This window comes from Gallinula chloropus, assembly GCF_964237585.1.
Source record: "Gallinula chloropus genome assembly, chromosome: 6".
Lineage (NCBI taxonomy): Eukaryota > Metazoa > Chordata > Aves > Gruiformes > Rallidae > Gallinula > Gallinula chloropus.
This window is the reverse complement of record NC_140091.1, coordinates 2,122,270-2,143,382: the sequence shown is the minus strand read 5'-3', so window position 1 is coordinate 2,143,382 and position 21,113 is coordinate 2,122,270. Positions and strand designations below refer to the sequence as shown.

The 21,113-nt window shown below is 43.3% G+C and overlaps 1 protein-coding gene across 1 annotated transcript in view; it reads left to right on the top strand.

Moving 5' to 3' along the window:
- Positions 1-21,113, top strand: part of CACHD1 (cache domain containing 1) — a gene marked incomplete at both ends in the record, with an annotated part of 107,983 nt that overhangs the window by 68,867 nt on the left and 18,003 nt on the right. The window contains 11 exons of the mRNA XM_084266175.1: positions 1,544-1,670; positions 3,726-3,870; positions 5,845-6,061; positions 9,435-9,584; positions 10,690-10,923; positions 13,551-13,700; positions 14,111-14,234; positions 14,721-14,838; positions 16,934-17,102; positions 19,730-19,872; positions 20,448-20,629. Coding sequence (XP_084122301.1) covers positions 1,544-1,670; positions 3,726-3,870; positions 5,845-6,061; positions 9,435-9,584; positions 10,690-10,923; positions 13,551-13,700; positions 14,111-14,234; positions 14,721-14,838; positions 16,934-17,102; positions 19,730-19,872; positions 20,448-20,629 — 1,759 coding nt within the window. The remainder of the gene's footprint in view (positions 1-1,543; positions 1,671-3,725; positions 3,871-5,844; positions 6,062-9,434; positions 9,585-10,689; positions 10,924-13,550; positions 13,701-14,110; positions 14,235-14,720; positions 14,839-16,933; positions 17,103-19,729; positions 19,873-20,447; positions 20,630-21,113) is intronic.

Below are 21,113 nucleotides of genomic sequence, written 5' to 3'. Positions count from 1 at the left end.
TATTAAAACACCTCACCCCCTCCACTTCTTCCTGGCCCAACTTCACTCCCCATTTCTCTTCCTCCTTCCCCAGCTGAACAGGGAGACGAGGAATGGGGGGTTTGGTCAGTTCATCACCTGTAGTCCCTGCCATTCCTTCCTCCTCAGGGGAGGACTCCTCACTCTTCCACTGCTCCAGCGTGGGGTCCTTCCCACAGCAGTCCTCCAACAACTTCTCCAATGCGAGTCCTTCCCCTGGGAAGAATATATTCTTTGGTTTGGTGGTTTGCCTTACTTGTTTTGGTTGGAAGATCATGAGTGGTTTCTTTGAAAGTGTGAGAATTCCTGAGAAGATTCCTGCTCCCAAGAGCATCACCAGGTTGAGTTTACCTGTGCACTGGAGAGAAGGAGAAACAAGCTTTGGCATCTTTCTTGTGGTTGAATAGGTATTTTTTGGAGAAGGATGAGAAAGTGAGAGGTGTGAGTAGAGTATATCTCAGTCATTAACACAGAGAAAACTCTCATCAACCACTTCATGTCTTGTTCATGTTTCTTCCTCAGTCCTTCTCATCCATTGAGGCTCCAAATTCTCCAAAGAATTCCTTTACCACAGTCCCGCAAAGCTGCAGCTTTGTACAACCAGGACTTCCACCAGGATTTTTAGGCACTGTGGAAATATGAAAAGTCATGTCAAAAGGGGAAAGAGAAACCCCCAAGATAATGGATTTTACAGAGTAATGATGCTGAGGTGAATGTGGAGAGAATATCATGGTCACAGCCAGTCTGGGAAACTTGAGAAACTGCTAAACTGTTGAGGATGTTGAAGTTACTGTACATAATGTGGGCATTTTGTTGTAGAATGTCTGGCTGAGCTTACAGTGTGTCCTGCAGTGATTTCCAACCCAAATACCCCTGTATCTGATAATGACTGAGATTTGGGAGATAGAAATGTCTGGCCTATTGCCAGTGTCAATCTAAGGGAAACACCAAAAGTAAATGCTCAGCAAAAGGTGAAGCCCTGTAAATCACAGCTCCCCTCTGCCAGTTTTATAATCAAAGAACAGAAAAGGAGAAATGGAAAGGAAATACTACTTTTTTTTTTTAATGGATTTTAAGTTGATGTAACCCATTTTGACTGTTAAGTAAAAACAAAAGCATTCAAACATTGAAGTTTTATTTTCAATTCACTGCAAGCAGAGATGATGATTTGGACAATATGTGTATCATTATGCATGTATGTATACATATTCTATGTAATTGCCTTAATCTCTTCCTTCCTTGCTCCTACCTTGCCTTCTTGGCCCCCAGTTATACTTCAGAGGTTCAGTAATTATTGCTTATTAAATTAAATCTCTCAAGTGCAGTGTTAAGTTTCCAGAAGCCTTTAACTCTTCACAAATTAGATGTGAGGCTCTAGTGGTCCTCGAATAGAGCTACTTGTGGTTGGTGTCAGGACCCTGGTTAGTCCTCTCATGTGAGAGAGGCCTTGAATAAACATCCTTCCAAGTCTGACCTCCCTTTTTAACGCTACTTTGGTTCTCATTTTTTCCTCCCCACCCTTCAGTTCTTGCTGATAACCTGAAGTCTAACCCAGGGATTAAATGGCAGTATTTCAGCTCAGAAGAAGGCATTTTCACTGTTTTCCCAGCCCACAAGTTCCGCTGCAAAGGCAGCTATGAGCACCGCAGCAGGTAAGATTTGTCTCCTTACCATTTAGAGGGCAAAGCACTAAAATTGCATTCCTTAAAGCCTGGTTTCATTTCAGCATTACACTCTGCCAAGTCGACAATGTTCACAAGTAACTTTTAATGGGGTCCCTGGGGTTTTCTTAGGTTTGTTTTTAACATGCTGGGTTTTGCTTTTAAGCAACTTCGCTGTGAAATGATATTACGTACAGGTTCCTCACCTCTCCCAAATCAAATAAGCTGTAAATAGCAGCAACTTATAAACTGTAGGCCTGCCCATAGGCAAAAGTTGACATGTATTTGACTGATACTTGACCCCCAATAATAAATAGTGAACATGTATTTTACTGATCTGGCAGATGCATTGCTTCAGGGAGGAGGGGGGCATAGGTAGGAGCATTTTTCCAATCTCCACCCAAGGTTCAAGTGGCCCACTGTGAATAATGGGGAAACAGCAATAGTGGAAACTTCCTGTTTCAACTAAAAACTGTAGAAAAAGGGATCAGATGGGGATGGGGGTTTCTTTGCTCAGGGAAATGCTCCTATTCTGTGGGCATGGAGCAGAGCAGCCGCAGCAAAGTGTTTTTCCCCTAGCCTTTGCTGTCGTTATTACTGGGACTGCTCAGGACTCATGGGTGGAGTCTTCTGAGAAAGTGCAGTGGCTTTAGTATCTCTGGTCACACATGACCTAATTGTACCAGTTAATCTATGCAGAGGAAGTATCAGCACATCCAGGGACTGTTTCTGTGTAGCTGACTAAAAACTGTTTTGGTTACCTGTCCGTGTTGAGCAATCAAATGTTTACAGATGTTATCTTCTATGTGTCATCAAAGCTTGAAGTGCCTGGGCTTGATTAAGTTCTCTGTGGTCTTGGAAAGGTGCAGTCTGAAGGGGTGAGAGCTGGGGGTACCCCAGTCTTCATCAGAATTTTGGCATTAAAACCATTGGTGATTTCATCCCAATCGCTGAGCCTTGGTTGCAGTTTCTCCATGGCTAAAGAAGAGCTATCTTTTTGCTACTATTTACTTCAGAGTGTAGTTTGGATGGATTAATTAGTTAATATTTAAGTGCTTTGAAGATCAAAGGCCCTATTTAAGTTGAAGGTATTAATACCAGTGCAGGGCTGCAGGCTGTTTTACAATTAAGAATTGATTTGTGCCAGTTGTTTGTTGCAGTGCCTTGTCTAAAATCTCCTGCATTTCCTTTACTCCTAATAAGATTTCTGGGTCTGCCTTTGATATACTAAAATTTAGATCACAAAACTCACACTTGACTCTTAACTAGTGTTGGGTCTGGACTAAAGAGGGCAGAATCCTATCTCTCTGTAATTCTTCTTCCTTGCTGAAGAGGTTCCTAATTTGTTCCAGGTTGAAACCTTGGCATGAGAGCTTGTGAAATCTTTCACACATCTCTCCCCATACTGAATGGGATTTGAGAACCACTCCACTGAAAAGAAATTTTTTGATGATAGTGCAGATAGACACATGGCAGCACCAAGAGCCTTCACCAATTAACCATGGGGTTCAGAACTGCACATTCCAAAGGGTTGTGGAGCTCGACCCACATAAAACGTGTTCCTGGGCATCAAGAGAAACCCTTTTTCTTGGCCAGAAGCCACTCCTTATTACAGTAACCCCAACACCCTATGCAAATGTAGCTCTGCACGGTTGTGCAGGTTTTTACTCATCATGTTACCAGCACATACCCACTATTGTACTTCTATGTGTGAGTAAGGTTCCAGGCACCCAACTTTTATCACCAGGCATTTCTTGATGTCAACACTTAATCCAGAACTTGGTGAGAGCTGCTGCTGCATCAGGAAAACTGTTTATTCCTAGTTGATAGTTGGTGTGACAGAGAGAAAAGGGTCTGACACCTGATTTTGGTTTAAAAAACTCAGAAAGGGAGCAAGAGTGAGGGCCTTTCCTGCATGTTCAGATTCTCAGCTCGCCTTTTCCTAGTGGAAGTTCTCATAAAGGTGAAAATTCCTGTGAATTTGTTCTTTATTGGTGAGGTGACATATGACTCATGGCAGCACTTCTGGGTTTTGCTCTCCTTCAGGCCTGTCTATGTTTCTACTGTTCGACCTCAGTCCAAGCACATCGTCGTCATTGTGGACCACGGGGCTTCGGTCACGGAGACACAGTTTCAGATTGCCAAAGATGCAGCTCAGGTTATTCTCAGCTCTATAGATGAACACGATAAGGTAAGTTTTCTCCAAGCAATGAACATGTTTTGGTTATTTTCAACCATAGAATCACATAATCATTAAGGTTAGGAAAGATCTCCAAGATAACCCAGTCCAACCATCCCCCTATCACCTATATTATTTACTATATATAGATATAGAGAGAGTGTATATATATGTATATAGTGTATAAATATCTACAAAGGTGGTGTGTTTTGCACTACCCTCTTCATAGTTTCATTTTTATTATAAGAATAAAACAGGAGTGGGGAGAGGGATGACATTCTTCAGCACTTCTGTCATTTTAATGTCCTTACTCTGCAGAGCCATATTTCACTCCTTCCCTGCTCACCCTATGCTGTACATTCAGGCATAATGTCTCATGAGGTCTGTACTTGACATGTTATTCCCCCAACCACATCTTTAATGTTAAAAGGGGTACCATGCTCAGTGTTTCACCCAAAGTGGTGGTTTTTACTTGTGCCCTGTGCACTGTTGGGGGTCTGTGCTCTACCTCTGATGGGTGTTGGAGACTCAAACTCACTTTTGGAAGCCTGTATTACTGCAGGGCAAACACTTGGGGATCCACAGGCTGTAAAAAAAAGTGAAATCCACTGATCTAAGGCAACATCTTGTCTCTGAGTAATCTTTAAAAGCTCCTTCATCTTGGCAGGGACTTAAGGTGATGGTCAGCAGTGTGATACAGTGTGCAATTAGTACTTCTGAAGTACTAGATTGCTTTGAGCAGCTCATTCTTCTTCTGAGGCTGGCTTTGCTTGTGAAAATGGAAATGATTTATTCTGCTGCTATACCAGAGTGAGCTGAAACATAATTAGTGTTTGGAAGATTCCCAGACAACTGTGATACCAGCAAGAAAAGGCTAAAGCAAAGGGTTGATAAATCTGGATTGTATTTCTTGCTCTGTCACAGATACTCAACAATGAGAAAGTCACTTAGGCTGGAATTGTTTTAAGCCAGGATTACAACTGGGGGCCCACACAGTGCTTCTGTGGGACCACAGGCAGGCCCTAGCTCTGTCCTTACTTGCAGTAGTTCTCTATCAGTGGGACCTTGATCATTCTGCTTGGGTTTTGAGGGTTTTTTTTCTTTTTTGATAGGGAGATTCAGTCAAATCAAGTTGAAGAACTACTGATTATAATCTTTGCCTTAAGTGTTCTCATTAATAATATGGGAAAAACACTTCTAACCTCCATGGGTTTAGAGTTTTAATACTGCAAAATAATGCTTACATTTTGGCAGAATTAATAGTACTTAAATTCAAGTGTCAGAAGTGTTTGAATTAATATAGACCTGTAATGAAGAAGAAAATACATGTAAAACATGTTACTTGGACTCAGTGGTTATGAAACCTGTTACACAAGTTATAATTAATTCAATGATGGTCTTGCATCAGTCATGATTTATAATAAAGCATGCCTCTCTTTTAATAGGACTGGTCTGTAATGTGTGTATTAATGCCAGTGTTACCATTACATGACTTAGCTTATTTATGGGATAAAAACTGGTGGCAGATTTGGCTCGCCTTGACCCAAACATTAAATCAACATAAGGCTTTGCCTGCGAAAAGTTCTTACAGGGTTTTGTGGAGTATTTTTTCCCCCATTTTCTGTAGGCACTTTACTTTTCTATAGGCACTCCAGGCTCTCCTGAAAATGCTCTCTGCTGATTCTGTTTTCAGTTACCTCCAGTTCACTTAGCCTTCTGCCCAGAATGGTGTATTAACTATTATGTACGAGCAGAGTGAAGCTGACTTTGTCTGGGAAACAAAGACTGGTTCTCTTTTTCTTGAAATCACCATAAGTCTAATCCTTTTCAAATCTGATGGATTTATGCCTGGAGCATTTATTTTTTAACAATTGAATTTTAAATCCAGGGAATCTCTTCAGTTGGCTTTATCATTGTGTTTTCTGTATTGCTGCGTAAAGAATTATAAATGGGAAGGTAATCCAATAGAGTTTCTTCTCTTTCAAGATCTCTGTGTTAACCGTGGCAGACACAGTAAGAACCTGCTCGTTGGATCAGTGCTATAAGACGTTTCTGTCCCCTGCCACCAGTGAGACAAAGAGGAAGATGTCCACCTTCGTTAGCAGTATAAAGTCATCTGACAGCCCTACGCAGCATGCGGTGGGATTTCAAAAGGCTTTCCAGTTGATACGAAATACAAACAATGGCACGAAACTCCAAGGAAGTAAGTCCCTTGTTGGGCAATCCTGATCATTTCTGAGGCTTGCAGAAATGTTTGCTTATTTGAAATCCTCACTTTGACAGAGGGTAGTGTCTTGAATATTAAAAAAGAAAAAGAGGGAGGGAAGCACGTGGTTTTAATAAGTAGCATTTACTTGGTCTGGAGCTGAGTGAGTGTTGAATGTGGCTGTTCCCTTTTCATTTGTTTCACTTGCTGCCTTCCCTTTCTTTCCAACTATAAAATGACAGTTCAGTATTGAATTGCCTGACAGTGGAATTTTTTTCCTAAGGGATGGGGGGGCTTTTAGTAAAAATTGCTGATGCTGCAGGTAGTTATTGCTTATAAATACACATGTGGGTTATCTGCCTCAGTGAAGACCTACGGAAGCAGCCCACCTCTTGGGGCAAAGGGGTTTTTGGGAATACCAATTATGGGTGATGTTTTATGGAACATGGTGTTGGCCTGGCTAAATTCTCCTTCATCTAAGAATAGCCTCCTGAACTTTGGTGTATGAATCACGGGCTTTTTCCTTCCCATACCCAAGATTGGAAGGGGTTTTGGTGTGTGTTTTGTATTGAGGATGTGGTGAAAGATGTGGAAGAGATGGATGTGAAATTGAGTGCCACAGTTTCCCTGCCAGGAAGCTGTAGAAAGCAAATTCTTGAGGCTGTGCTCAGAGTCCTCTTCAGAGTTGTGTAATATTGCTGTGGCAGGGTGGAGAAAGCAGCCTGATCTCTGTTGCTTTAATCAATTTCTGTAACAGAGATCCCACAGCTTGGTCCTGTGTCTGCTCCAGGGAGTGCAGATTCCTCGGTGTCCTGACAGGCACCAGTTCGTGGGCTGAACAGAACAGAAAAGAGTGGAAAAGAAAAGCCCAGGAAGGAAAGTGCTTTGGAAAGACTAAGGAAATTTACTGTGCAAATTCATAAAATGGTGCTTTTGCTATGAAAGGCTTAGCCAACTTCTGAAGTTCAGTCTCTAGTGAAACATTTATCTGCCCATACCGTGCTTAGCTGAAAGGTTTTTACCATCCTCAGGCAAAATGATAAAAGGGGGGTGCAACTTTCTAGAAAATGAAAAATAATTAAAAAAAATAATAATTGAGCACTGCTGAAGCTGGCTGGGATGAGATGCATTAGTCATCAGCAGTTATTCCAAGAAGATCAGCTGTAAAGTCTTGCAGCATCCTCCTACGTATCTTAAAAGCTTGGCACTGTTTTTATGTTAGGGTTAGAAGGTTTTGACATATTCTTCATTCATGTGAAAACACTGACTTGCACTAGGGTTTGTACCTAACAATTATTTTACTGCACAAATACAGAAAGTTCAAAGGAAAGGGAAATACTTTGGGTTTAGGTTTTGAAGACCTAATTCTTCCATAGCAAATTTCAGAATTCAGAGCGAGACACAATAGGTTTGAGAAGAGGATGTTTATGAAGCAAGTCTCATTTTCTTATAAATAATCTTTTCATCTTTTGTAAAAAAAAAAAAAAAAAAAAAGAAAAACAAACCTAGAAAAAAAATATCATTCATTTCACTGTTAATTTTCTAACATCCTGTTCCCGGAGAACAATGTGTGGGTGTGTCAGGGAAGCTATTGAGATACAGCCCTGCTCCTGAATTCACACTGGGAAAGTTAGGAGGGAACTACTGGTGTGAGGTGGCAGAATTCTGCTGCTGAACATGTCTGAGCCTCATTGCCAGTTCCTACCCCAGTCGTCCTCCTCCCAAAGTGTAAGGAAATTCTTGCCACTGAGTACCCAGCTGCCTGAAAACTCCAGGTAAATAGGCAGGGAGGGTATGTCTTGTGTATATCCATACATTAAATTGCAGTGTAGATATATACATTATACACACACACTATAGATTGATGCAGTAACAGTGTGCTGAATATAAGGGCCTGTCCCTGCTGTCAGAAGTGCAGTGTATCAAGTAGAATAGGATGCTCAGCTGTGAGTACTAAGACACTACTCTGTTTAGCATCTTAGACTGGTCCTGAATGCAGACTTGGGACTGCTGTATGTTACTCCTGCTAGCAAAGCTTTTGGAGTGTAGCATGATGCTGGCTACAGTATAAAACTGCTGTGCTGTAGCCTAGGAACCACACTAACCATGTTCCTTAAACTAATGCCAAAGCTGTACCTGCCTTTGCTTTTTTTCCCAGTTTTAGCTTCTTAAAAACACCAAAAAAAGGCAGAAATTCTCCCCAGGTTTAACAGCTCCTCTTAACTGGTGTGTATCAAAAGCCAATTCTGCCTGAAATTCTTCTTGAGCCACAATGACAAAATCTGCACATCAAAACATTCATACCTTTTTTAAATAACCCCCCAGCAAACCCACCAAAACCCCAGGTGGGACAACAAAGTTGGTGTGTAACCAGCCAACCTCCCGTGCTTCAGGTGGTGCGGTGGTGTGGGATCCCTACCAGTGTTTGAACTAGATGCATAACATACTTGTAATACTGGGATACAATGTGAGGAGGCAGGACTGTGAGTAAGCAGTGATTTGCATTTACATGTCCAAAGGCTTTGAGGCAGGCCTTTCCCTGAGAACATACTCAGCTTGAAAAACGTGTTTGACTTCTCCTGGAACAAGCCAGTGAGGAATGATGGTGTGCTGTGGTGTGTGCTGCATCTCATTTCTCAAGCTTTACTACGCTGTACCCTACACCATACCAAGCCTCCGGCATCCTCTGCCTGGAGGACTAAACTGACAGTGTGAAGGAGGAGGAGTGGGTGAGAAGGTCTTGTCTGGAGATTTTGTGCTTCTCATGTCTGCTGGGGTGCCCATCACAGGCACACCTGGAAGGGAGGAAGAGGAGGGACCCGTGGTCAGCAGCAACAGCCACATCAAGCCCCCTGCACTGCTCTTGCAGCTGGGAAAGCACCGTGCACTTTTCACAGGGGAAACGCTATCAGATGCTTTCCCCTGGGGTGTGGTGCAGCTACCTGTGGAACTGCAAGACAAGGGAAGAGCTGTGGATCAGGAGATGAAACTTGCAGGTTGTTTTCCTTTTGTTAAGCCCTCTCTGTGAAGTTAGAGCAGCTTCTGCTCTGCCTCATGCTGTGCACTGGCTACACCTGGGGCCAGGAGGTGCCTGTGAGGTCTGCTCAGGAGAAACAGGCAATGGTGCTTCTGGGTAGCTGGTAGGCACCGATCAATCAATCAGGCATTTGGTAAATGCTGTGAATGGAAGCTTAATAAGAAAGGATAACGTTTATAAGACTGCAGTGTGTTTATCCTTGTTAGATTCCTGCGAGTCTCACAAATGGAACTGTTGGCAATAGATGGTTGTGAGCAGGTGTAAGGGCTCTTGCCAGCTGACTCTCCTGACTTCAAAATCTAATGCGTTTTCTGCATATATAATTCTTCTTAGATACCGATATGGTCATAATTTATCTCTCTGCTGGGATCACATCAAAAGATTCATCAGAAGACGATAAAAAAGCTACTCTCCGTGTCATCAACGAAGAAAACAGTTTCCTCAATAACTCAGTGATGATTCTCACTTATGCCCTTATGAATGGTGAGAAATGGGGTTTGTATTTGCTGTGGATGAAAACTCCCTTTCACTGTACAACTAGTTTATTAAACTCATCCCACCATAATTCCATGATTTAGCAGTTTATCAATGGGGTTTGGGCTGTGCAATCCAGAGGCTGTATCCAGATGTTACCTTTTTGGTGTATAACACTGCGTGCCACTATATGCTTATATATCACAGTGCAGCTTCTCAGGATATAAAGTATTGCTGCTGAAATTGTCTAGCTGGCAACTAGATTGAATTAAATTTGGTAACTGCAACTGTAAAACTCCCTGACACAACCCTGTTTCCTGGCACAACCCTGTTTCCTGGTGCAGCCAGACATGAGTTTGCTGACTTCTATTCCAGTCATTAGCCGAGGAGCTCGAATGGCAAATGTAATCCGAAGTGCTTCGATAATTTAGGACCCAGTTTAAGAGTGAAGTTAAACATGAAGATTGCACACACACAGTAGTTTGGCATCCTGGGCTTTTTCTAACAAAGCACTTTGAATAAGAATGCTGTATTTCTAAAAATTGCATGCAGACTCCAGCCAAGGAAGATAATGCTTAAGCTATAATGCATCATTTGACTGTAAAGTTAAATACTTGTTTGAGACAAAAGTTTTTGATTTGTCTGCAGGAATTGAGCCTGAGACTTATGTAAAATGTGAAACTTTAATGTTTGAGCTAAAGAACAAAGACTGTTATCTCCAAGGGTGTACAATATGCTCCTGGTCCTTTATGTGGACTAGCCACCGGTGGAGAACAAAGAGCTGTCCTGTGGATTTACGGGTCACATACGTCTTTGTTAGGGGATCTTTGTTTAAAGTGATGATGTGAACAGCATGTTGAATTTTTGCAGTGTGCAACAGTATGAGAGAGGCAACCTTGTTGGATTTCGTATTAGCTAATTACTTACTTTTCCAAAAGCCTTACTAGTCTTCCAGCAGTTGACTTTATTGCTTGAGTAAGTAAATTCGCTCCTGCAGTACAGCATATGTGTAGTTTTGCTTTTATTGTCAGTACTTTGGAGTAAGATACAGAAGCCTCAATGGAAAGTGAGCTTCTCTACCCCCTTCATTCTAGTTCTTGTGTTTCTGTTACAGAGGGAGTGACAGGTCTGAAGGAACTGGCCTTCCTGAGGGACCTGGCAGAGCAGAACTCAGTGAAGTATGGGGTGCCTGACCGAACAGCCCTACCTGTCATCAAGGGAAGCATGATGGTCCTGAACCAGCTCAGTAACCTGGAAACTACAGTTGGCCGATTCTATACAAACCTGCCCAACCGGATGATCGATGAGGCAGTCTTCAGTCTGCCTTTCTCAGATGAAATGGGAGATGGTAAGTGCTCATACTGAATTTAAGTATTGAGACTGCACCTGGAATGTTGTGTCCAGTTCTGGGCCCCTCAGCTCAAGAAGGTCATTGAACTCCTTGAAAGAGCCCAGTGCAGGGCCACCAAGGTGATGGAGTGGAACCCCTTCTTTATGAGGAGAGAGGCTGAGGAAGCTGAGTCTCTTTAGCTTGGAGAAGAAGAGACTGAGGGGTGACCTCATTAGTGTCTATAAATATGTAAAGGGCAAGAGTCAGGACAACAGAGCCAGGCTCTGCTCAGAGAGATGGCAGCAACAGGACAAGGGGCAGAGGGTGCAGCTGGAGCAGAGGAAGTTCCATGGGAATGTCAGGAGAAACTTTGTCACTGTGAGGGTACTGGAGCCCTGGGACAGGCTGCCCAGAGAAGTTGTGGAGTCTCCTTCTCTGGAGACATTCAAACCTGCCTGGATGAGTTCCTGTGGGATTTAGTCTGTTTGATGCTGCTCTGGCAGGGGTGTGGACTAGATGAGCTCTCAAGGTCCCTTCCAACTCTGAAAGCTCTGTGAATCTTTAAGTATTTAAAAAAAATAAGAGATTAGGTTCCTTTGTGCTTACCTATTTCTAAATGTGCTGTAGTCTTTGGTGATGCTTTGGGGTGTGTTCCCATGGCAAATGTAAAATTAGCCTTTCAAGGCAGTAGGTTTTGTATCTGCAGACGATGTAGTTATGAAAAAACCTGTAGTAATAAAACACAGAGTAGACAGATTCAGATTGGGTTCTTGAGTGTGAAATTTGTTCTTAGACATGTATATGGTATCTGTAATTTAATTGGTGGAGAGAAGTTCTTTGTACCTGAGGGAAGCAGTTGCTGCGTTGCAATGAGAGCCATGACCACGGTGCAGCATTGCAGGGTGCATTATTTCAGTTCTTCTGAATGTTTTGAGGTAGATTCAGGGATTGCATAAGCCCCTGCAGTGGGAGAGAGAAAAGGTTGTTATCGTTTGGGAGCCATGGATGTCTGCAGCCTGGTTCTCCCACTGGTTTCTGATTTACGCTGTCATGGTGGGAAGGTGCATGGATCTTCCTTCCCCTTTTGTTAGCATGCCATGTTAACAAAAACTGTGTGTTCAACTTCATCTCATCTCATCTCACTGCTGCATCCGGTGTTGGAGAGACTGAAGGTGTAGATGTGGACAGAGACTTCTGGGAGTGTGCCAGCATGTGTGCAAGATGACACGTGTGTAGAAAATGCAGAAACTAGTTTCATTTGTGCTCAGGGTAAGCATAAATGTGTGTGATCCTGGTTCAGGAGGCAGGGAACAGGTTCAGGCTTCTCCCACGGTGCTGCAGAGCTTCACCAGCTGGACTTTGACCTGGCTGAGGGTCCCACTGCCTGAGCTAACACTCACTTTGGGATCATCAGTGGTGAGCCGCTGCGCTGCTGCTCCTTCTACCTTTGGTACATGGTGCCATTCCTGAGGCTGAAGCACACTCTTTGAAAGGTGGGAGTTGTGGGGTCTGCCCCTGCTAGCTCTTGGGCAGCCCACCTGACCTTTCTCTATGCTGTGCTCTGTAAAGGGATGTCAGCATCACCCTGATGTTAAGAAATACACTGGTGAGTCTTATGTTGGGCAAGTTCTGTAGTTCTTCATTCGACGCTTCCTTACTCTTGGTGTCTGCTGGTACAGAGGAGTAGTTGAGAGTTACGCTAAGTAGCCTAAGTAAGGGCTGCTGGATTCAGGTTGCATGTTTGCCTTGTGTATTGAGTCCCAAAACAAATTTAAGGCTATTCCTGAGCAAATCCCTGCTGAGTCAGAAGGCTTGCTGCTTTCTGTGGTTCCTAACCTGGGTAGTTAGGTTGTATTATTAGTCTCTCTCAAAGCCATATCCAAGTGTAATGGGAAATCTGAGCAGCAGAAGGGTTAGAAATGGTGCAACAGAGGTTTGTCTTACATAAGTATCAAAGTGTACTTAAAAGCTTAGCCATGCAAATGAATTTTGTATTGGTTTGAAGGAAGAGAGTTGCTCAGTTTCCAAACAGCAGTGGCGTAGAAAGTAAGAGAAATAAGGTATTACTGCAAGTTCTTACCTCAGGCACAAGACACGTCTCTAACCGTTGTGTAATTATGGGTATGATTCCCAGTACCCAGACTGGGATTCGTATAACAGAGGAGGTTTAACATTCTGAAGATGCAATTAGATGGGCAATAATTTATCCCTATTGTTGCTTTATAAGTACAAATTCTCTTCCTCCATCCTCTCCTTATTTTTTAAATTGCCTGAAATGATGCTAAAGGAAAAAAATGCTGTTCTGGCTTCTAATGCAAGCACGTTTCTGATCTGTAAGGCATCTACTTGTAGGCTGACAAAAGCCCCACAATGTTAGTTAGTGGTGGTGTGGGTTTTAATAAATTGATTAAACATACCTTAGGTCACTACTATCAAAAGTAGTTAATTTGGGATAGTGGCTAAAACCAGCCAGGTGTGACAGATAACCTGCTCAGCTTCCCTGTGGGAGTGCCGGTGTCTGCCCACATTCCAGCAAGGAATGTAATATAAAATATAACTGTATGACATGTTGAAACAACAAAGTGCATGCTCTGTTTAATTAGATAATATTGCTGATGGTTTTCTGTTATTTCTCTCATCCTAAGGCCTGATAATGACTGTAAGTAAACCGTGTTACTTTGGAAACCTGCTGCTGGGGATTGTTGGAGTAGACGTTAATCTCGCGTACATCTTGGAAGATGTCACCTATTATCAAGACTCCTTGGGTTCCTACACTTTCCTCATCGATAATAAAGGTAATGTTTTGGTTCAGGTGATATCTTCTGGCCCCACTGAGGTCGTTAACCATCAAAAGGAAACTCTTAATTCTCATGTCTCTGAGTAGTCTATAAGTAATGAACAATGATATGTCTCCAAAGATTAGTTGTGCACTGTTTGAAGTGCACAAAGAAGGCAGAGCTGCTGCATATCTGTGTTCAGGTCTTTTCCTCTGACCCCCACCTCTTTTAAGTGCTTGGTTCTTTGAAATGCTTTCATTCACAGCTTATCTACTTCTTAATTTGCAACTTCTTCAATAACATAGCTGCTTATTGACTGACATTAGTTAAACCTTTTCAAAAACTGTAGTTACTGTATTCTTTTTTCCCAATAAATACTTGTCCTGGGTTAATGCATTCAACATTGGGTTTGTGTCTTTGTTTTTCAGGATACACACTTATGCACCCATCCCTGACCAGGCCCTACCTGCTGTCTGAACCTCCACTCCACACGGACATTATCCATTATGAGAACATTCCTAAATTTGAGCTGGTGCGCCAGAACATCCTTAGGTAAGGAATGGGACATCAGCCACTTGGGCACTAGAAGTAGGTCTAGAGGAGTTTGAAGAGAATGGCAGGTAAAGTTCCTTTTCCTACAACATCTGGATACCTGGATGGAATTTCCCACCCTCCTCCCCAACAGTTTTGGTTTGTTTTTTCCCCAAACTTTCTGAATTTTATCATTTGGTGTGCTAAGCAGTGGTTTCCAAGGCTGATCTGGGCAATGTTCTTCGTAATCTCTCTCTTCCTTGTCAGGAAAATTTCTCACTGCTTGGTCTGGGTTTTTCTTTAGTCTTTGTCTTATCTGAGTACATGTTTTAACTCAAAGTACAGGGTTACATGAGCGCATTTTTATCATACATCCGCATTTTCATCACCTAAGACAGATAACAGTTAATCTCTTCATATCTTAGGATATTTTTATAGATGTACAGCAGATGGGGTTTGCTTAAGTACTTGGTGTTTAACTGCTGGACATTGTATCTGCCATTATAGCATTCCTCTGGGCAGCCAGATCATTACGGTTCCGGTGAACTCCTCACTCTCTTGGCACGTGAACAAACTGAGAGAAGTTGGAAAAGAAGCATACAATGTCAGCTACGCCTGGAAAATGGTAAGGAGAACAAGTGACACTGTTGCAGGATGGTCTAGAGCAGCTTCATATATTGGAGAGGACAGTAATGTCTTGAATATAGTGAAGCGTGAACTATCTCTTGGTAGTGAAGTATGAAAGGTTTGAATTGCTCAGGAATGGTGTGGATGATTAAGGGGCTGGAGCATCTCCCCTGTGAGGAAAGGCTGGATGAACTGTTCAGCATTGAGAAAGGAAGCCTGAGAGGGGATCTGATCAGTGGTTATAAATATCTGAAGGGTGGGACATAGGGGGACATGGGCAGCCTCTTCTCAGTGTCTGTGGGGACAGGACAAGGGGCGATGGCCTCAAGTTGGAGCACAGGGAGTTCCCCCCCAATGTGGGGAAGAACTTCTTCCCAGGGAGGGTGAGGGAGCCCTGGGACAGGCTGCCCAGGGGGTGTGGAGTCTCCTTCTCTGGAGAGATTCCAGCCCCGTCTGGACACCGCCCTGTGTGCCCTGTCCTAGGGACCCTGCTTTGGCAGGGGGTTGGACCTGATGAGCTCTGGAGGTCCCTTCGAAACCCAATGATTCTGTGATTCTGTGAATCTGGGGGGTTTTGTTACAGCAATTAAAATTCCCATTTCAGATCTCTTACTCTGTAGTCTTGAGAGACATGTCTGTATGGATACATGTGTGCTCTTTCTTCATGAAGGCACTCGTTTCATAAGACGTGTAATGTACAGTCACATAGCAATTATACTCACACTTTCCCAATGGAAGTAAACCTCTACAGCTCTGAATGTCACACTGCCAGCCAGGTGACACATACATACCTACCAGAGCCCACATTTGAGTACGGTGCTGTGGCAGTGGTTAGTATTAAGTCATTTCTCTGCTTATTACTCTTGCTATGTTTGTGGCAGAACAGTACAGTCCATTAATTAATTAAATTAAAACATCAGCTTCTCGTTCTGATGCTACCTCTTTTTTTAGAACTCTGTCAGTAGCCAGTAATGAGATTTGCTGTAATCCAACACTTTTCTTCCACACATAAGTTACATCAAGGCTTCCATTGAAACTGAGCACGATGTGTATGCAACAGGCTATATTACCAGTTATAAGAGCTTTAGGAGAGCTTCTAGCAGCTGTCTTCCTCTTCAGTTTAACTTTTGAACCTATCTGAACACCAATCTTGTCCCAGGGGTTAAAATGGAATGTAAAGTGTGAATTTCACTGATGCCAGAAATAATTGGCTACTTTTTTTGTGCCAACAAACTTAGGGAAGGGTACTTGTGGGTCATTTCAGAGCATGAACTTAAATCCAACCTAAAAGATTAAGCTGAACAGTTTTAAGAGATTGAATCTGTCTTTGTGTAACAGAAATTCACATAGGAGGGTGTCTGGAGCTAATTTTCTAATGTTACAATGTTAACTTCAATATCCACCACCCTTGTAGAGCAGCTGGGCAACTCCATGTTTTGCTACCCTGATGTACTACAGGATACTTAAAATACACAAGCCAGTACAGCACATGACACATGCAGCACACAATTAAGAGTGGTAATGATAAAAATCTTACTTTTGAGAGTTGATCAGTCCCTGTTCTTCATGATAGGAATACCAGTGGGTTTTTATCAGCTGGGAACCTGAAGCCTCTCCTCTGTTAGCGGTGCTTCAAAAACTACCCATGAAACAGTGGTAGAATGGTTGCACATTGAGGAACAAAATGAAGGTCTTAAAGCAGTCTTTTTTTCAAAAAATAAATGGGTTTATTTTGTGCATAGACTGTGGGAAAGCTTTATTTATTTATTAATTTATGATGACTTGGTGGTTACAGTACACACAGGGTAGTTACAGACTGGAATGGGGCTGTGTGGAGCTGAGTTGCTGTGATCAAGTCTCTACCCTGTGTGGAGACCAATAGGGTTGGGAAGTTTTATCCAATCCAGTCTGTATCAGCTTTCTGCTTTCAGAGAGTGGGAATTGTGGTCCTTGAGACCATGGTGAGGCCTGGTGGTGCCTTCCAGAACCAGCCCAGATGAGCAATTAAAGAAAAGAGAATGAATGCTGAACAGAAAAGAAGCCCTGTCCCACCTTCACCTTTTTGTTTCAGTTTCCTGACTTGTTTGTTTCAGGTCCAGGACACATCCTTTATTCTGTGTGTTGTGGTGATTCAGCCAGAAATACCTGTTAAACAGCTGAAGAATCTCAACACTGTCCCCAGCAGCAAGCTCCTGTATCATCGACTGGATCTGCTGGGCCAGCCCAACGCCTGCCTGCACTTCAAGCAGCTGGCTACCTTAGGTAAAGTTTTCTTGTGGCTCACCTTGACCACGTCGTGTTTCTGTGGAGCACAGCACTAAAACATGCTCAAAACCACTGGAAATACTCTCCTCCTCAGAGGCTTTTGTTTCCAGGGTTGATTTTGTAATCAGCTGTTACCTTCTTGTAGCTCTTCGTTGACGACAGCTGCCCTGCTCGATGGCACCTCCATGGCTGAACGCAGTAGGACTGCTCATCAGAGCATGAGATAATGCATCCTGGGTCTTGCTTGATCCCAGAAAGTGGAGTGGGGAGAGAGCCAGAGAGCCTAAGTTGTCAGGGCCTGGAACAGACTGCCCAGGGAGGGGGCTGAGTCCCCAGCCCTGGGAGTGTTTAACAGAGGGGAGATGAGGTGCTCAGGGATCTGGGTCAGCACAGGACAGGAATGATTGGACTCCATGAGCTTAAAGGTCTTTTCCAACCCTGTGAGTCAGTGATTTCTCACTGAGAGTATAACAAAGTTTTGTTCTCTCAGCTGTAAAGCAGCTTATTGACAATTAACATAAGTAGGATGAAGTTCTGGACAGTTGCACAGGACTGCTATTCTTCTGACTTTGTATTTATGCATGTTTTTCACTGCTCTGAGTCTTTAATACCATCAGTCTGTGTGAAGTCAGAAGTTAAGTCTGTTAGGGGAAGCTGAGAACTTCAGTGGTGTGATGGTGTCCAGACCTTCCTTACCAGCTGAAAAATTCTCAGGTTACTGATGCAATCCTGCTTTTGATGAGTTAAACTAGTGCTACTCTTACCTGACTTATTTCAGCCATCCTTCAAACATTACTGGAAAGAGGGGGAGTCTAAATTCTAGTGTCTGGAAAGGATAGACAACTTAAAAACCATGCTGTATCCTAAGGACATAAAGAGTTGTTTTATATAAACATCCTATGTTGCAAGCTTTCATATTTAAATATTCACCTGGGGGGTTGCTAAAACTTGTGAGAAGTTCTGAGTGAAGAGCTTTTGTTTCTAGTGGGGTTTGAAGGTCTCAAGATGGATCAGCAGCACAGTTGTGATCCTTTGTTAGCTATATTGCACTGCCACAAATTGCTGAGTGAGATGAGACTGGAGGAATTATGGAGAAACTGGACAGTCCTATGGAGATTGCTTTGCCAATCGTTTAAAATACAGGGGGGGTTCCTTTCTTTAATGTGGTGCACAGTCTTCATTATCTGATATCCAGAAAGACAAGATATAAATGGAAAATATCCAAAAGACACAGCACTAAGCTGACAAGTGGAAAATCCTAATGCAAAGCAAAATGCAGTCGCATCAGAGTAATTTGTCTGGGAAGCAGATGGAGGACTCTTAACACAAGTTGGTGAGCGCTGACTGTAGTACATATGGTTGCTGGATGTCTGGTGATGTCTTTGAGAGGAATGTGAATAAAAGCAGAATGCTTCACATACTCCAGTGAAATTTTTCCTCTGGAGAACGTTACACGTGAGGAAATTGGGTTCTAGGGGTCAAATATTCAGAAAAGGCATTATTCTCAACCTTCAGCCCTGTATTATCATCATTTGTCTTTGAAACAGCAAAAGCTGTCTGGTATTGCAGTTTCTGCACAAGGGAAGTTTACTTTCTACTCCTTTCTGAAAAATCCCCCTGGGCAGCAACACCTTTATTGGTAAGCTCCCACTCTGTGCTTGAAATTTTCCAGTTCTTCATTATTTGTAACTGGAAATGCACATTTTCACTTTCCTCTGCTGTGTCCAGCCTAAAACTGATTTCTTCTTCCTTAGCACAAAGTCTTTTCTGTAGGAAAGGTGGGGGGTTGGACTTGATGATCTCTTGAGGTCCCTTCCAACCCCTACATTGCTGTGATTCTGTAGTCTTTTGAAAATTAGTAATTCAGAACTTGTTTAGGCTTTGCGAACAAGGGCACAAAACTTTGCCACATAGCACATGGAGACCAGATCCAGTGGCCTAGCTTTATCACCTCTATTTGGAAGGAAGAAAGTGGTTCCCATGCAATGTAAGATTTGTCAGTGCCTAGGGAGGCAGGTTGTGCTGGTCGCACACATGTGGGAGAGCAGAGGATGGGCAGAGGGTGCCCTTTTGTAGTATGGATATATGTCCCATGCAATATGTGTTTCCTCACTATAAGAGGGACATTGAGGTCCTGGAGTGTGTCCAGAGAAGGGCGAAGGAGCTGGAGGGCAAATCCTCTGAGGAGCAGCTGAGGGAGCTGGGGGTGTTGAGCCTGGAGAAGAGGAGGCTGAGGGGAGACCTTCTCCCCACCTCCCCTGCCCTGCCAGGAGGGTGCAGAGAGGTGGGCGATGGTCTCTGCAGCCAGGGGACAGGAGATGGGACAAGGGGCAATGGGCTCAAGCTGCCCCAGGGCAGGGTCAGCTCAGCTGGGAGGGCAAAGTTCTTCCCTGGCAGAGTTGTGGGGCTGTGGCACAGGCTGCCCAGGGAGGGGCTGAGTCCCCAGCCCTGGGGGTGTTTAACAGAGGGGAGATGAGGTGCTCAGGGAGCTGGGGCAGCACAGGACAGGGATCGTTGCATTTGATGAACTTAAAGGTCTCTTCCAATCTTGTGATTCTTTAAGTCTGTGATTTCAGTACCTGCAATCCATTGCCCTTAACTTTCACTTATTTTGCTATTTTTAGAAAGCCCTACAGTTATGCTCTCTGCGGGCAGCTTCTCTTCTCCATATGAACATCTCAGCCAGCCCGAGACGAAGCGGATGGTGGAGCATTACACAGCGTACCTCAGCGACAACACCCGCCTGATTGCCAATCCTGGCCTCAAAGTACGTCCTCGGGGCTGACCAGAGCCTGGTTTCCTGCTGTCCCATGCCTTCATCCAGGAGGGGAATACCTGAAACACCGATCTCCTGATGCTCGTAGGGTTCAGGAGTGGTTCCCCCATGCCTGGGGAGATGGCCATGGCCTTCAAGGCCTGGGAAGAGGGGAGAGGGGAGGGAGAGGGCTTCTTCTCCAGGATGGAGAAAACTGTCAATAGGCAGCTGTTAGAATTAATACTAGAAAAATTAAACCTGCAGCAAGTTCTTAGCAGGAATATCTTTGAGTTCTCAAGCATATAGATGAGAAATCTCTATTTTGTGTGCAAGCAGAGCGGTGTTTATATTTACATGAAGCAAAAAAGCAAATGCTAAAAGCCACAGAGGTAATGACAGCAATATTTCATTATAATAAGCTTTTCCTTTGCTTGGAATGTGCCAGATCCTTCTGGTGTGAGAAGACTTTAAACAAGTAATTGAGTTTAGATGATCTCCGATGGCTCTTTAGGAAACCCCGGGAGCAGCTTATTATCTTTTCAGGCCAGCCTTAGAGGAACCCTGCTAGGTCTGCCTTTGTTTTGCAGTTCTCTGTCAGAAATGAAGTAATGGCTACCAGTCACGTCACAGATGAATGGATGACACAAATGGAAATGAGTAGCCTGAACAGCTCCATTGTGCGCCGTTACATAGCAACCCCCAATGGGGTGCTCCGAATTTACCCCGGTTCCCTCATGGACAAAGCATTTGATCCCACCAGGAGACAATGGTGAGGTTTTTATTTAGGGTCTTGTTATCAAAGCTTTGGATAATCTTTGGGAGGGCAATAAGGGAAATATTTGCTATCGATTTCATAGTCTGGGGGTTTTATGGCCAACTAGAAACTATTCACCTTGAAATGTTTTCATCGTGGGTAAAAGGCTTAAATACAGCTAGTTAAAACCTTTATTGGTTCTAATTTCAGCCCTTTTTGTTTTAAGTGATGGATTCTGTTTCACATCCCTGCTCTGGCAGATGGGAATATAAATATTCAGAAAATGAGCATCCCCTTTAGGGATGAGCTAATTCAGGAGCGTTTCCAACTCTCGGTGCCATTTTTGGTGGTTAATTTTTTAGCTGCTTTGTTTGTTTGTTTACAGCTGATTTCCTCGTTAATCTGGAGTAGGAATTTCTGGCTCGACTGTGCTATTAATTATGCACTAGCATCTGACTTGGGAAAATATTTGTATACATAACAAATGAGATGTGAGAGC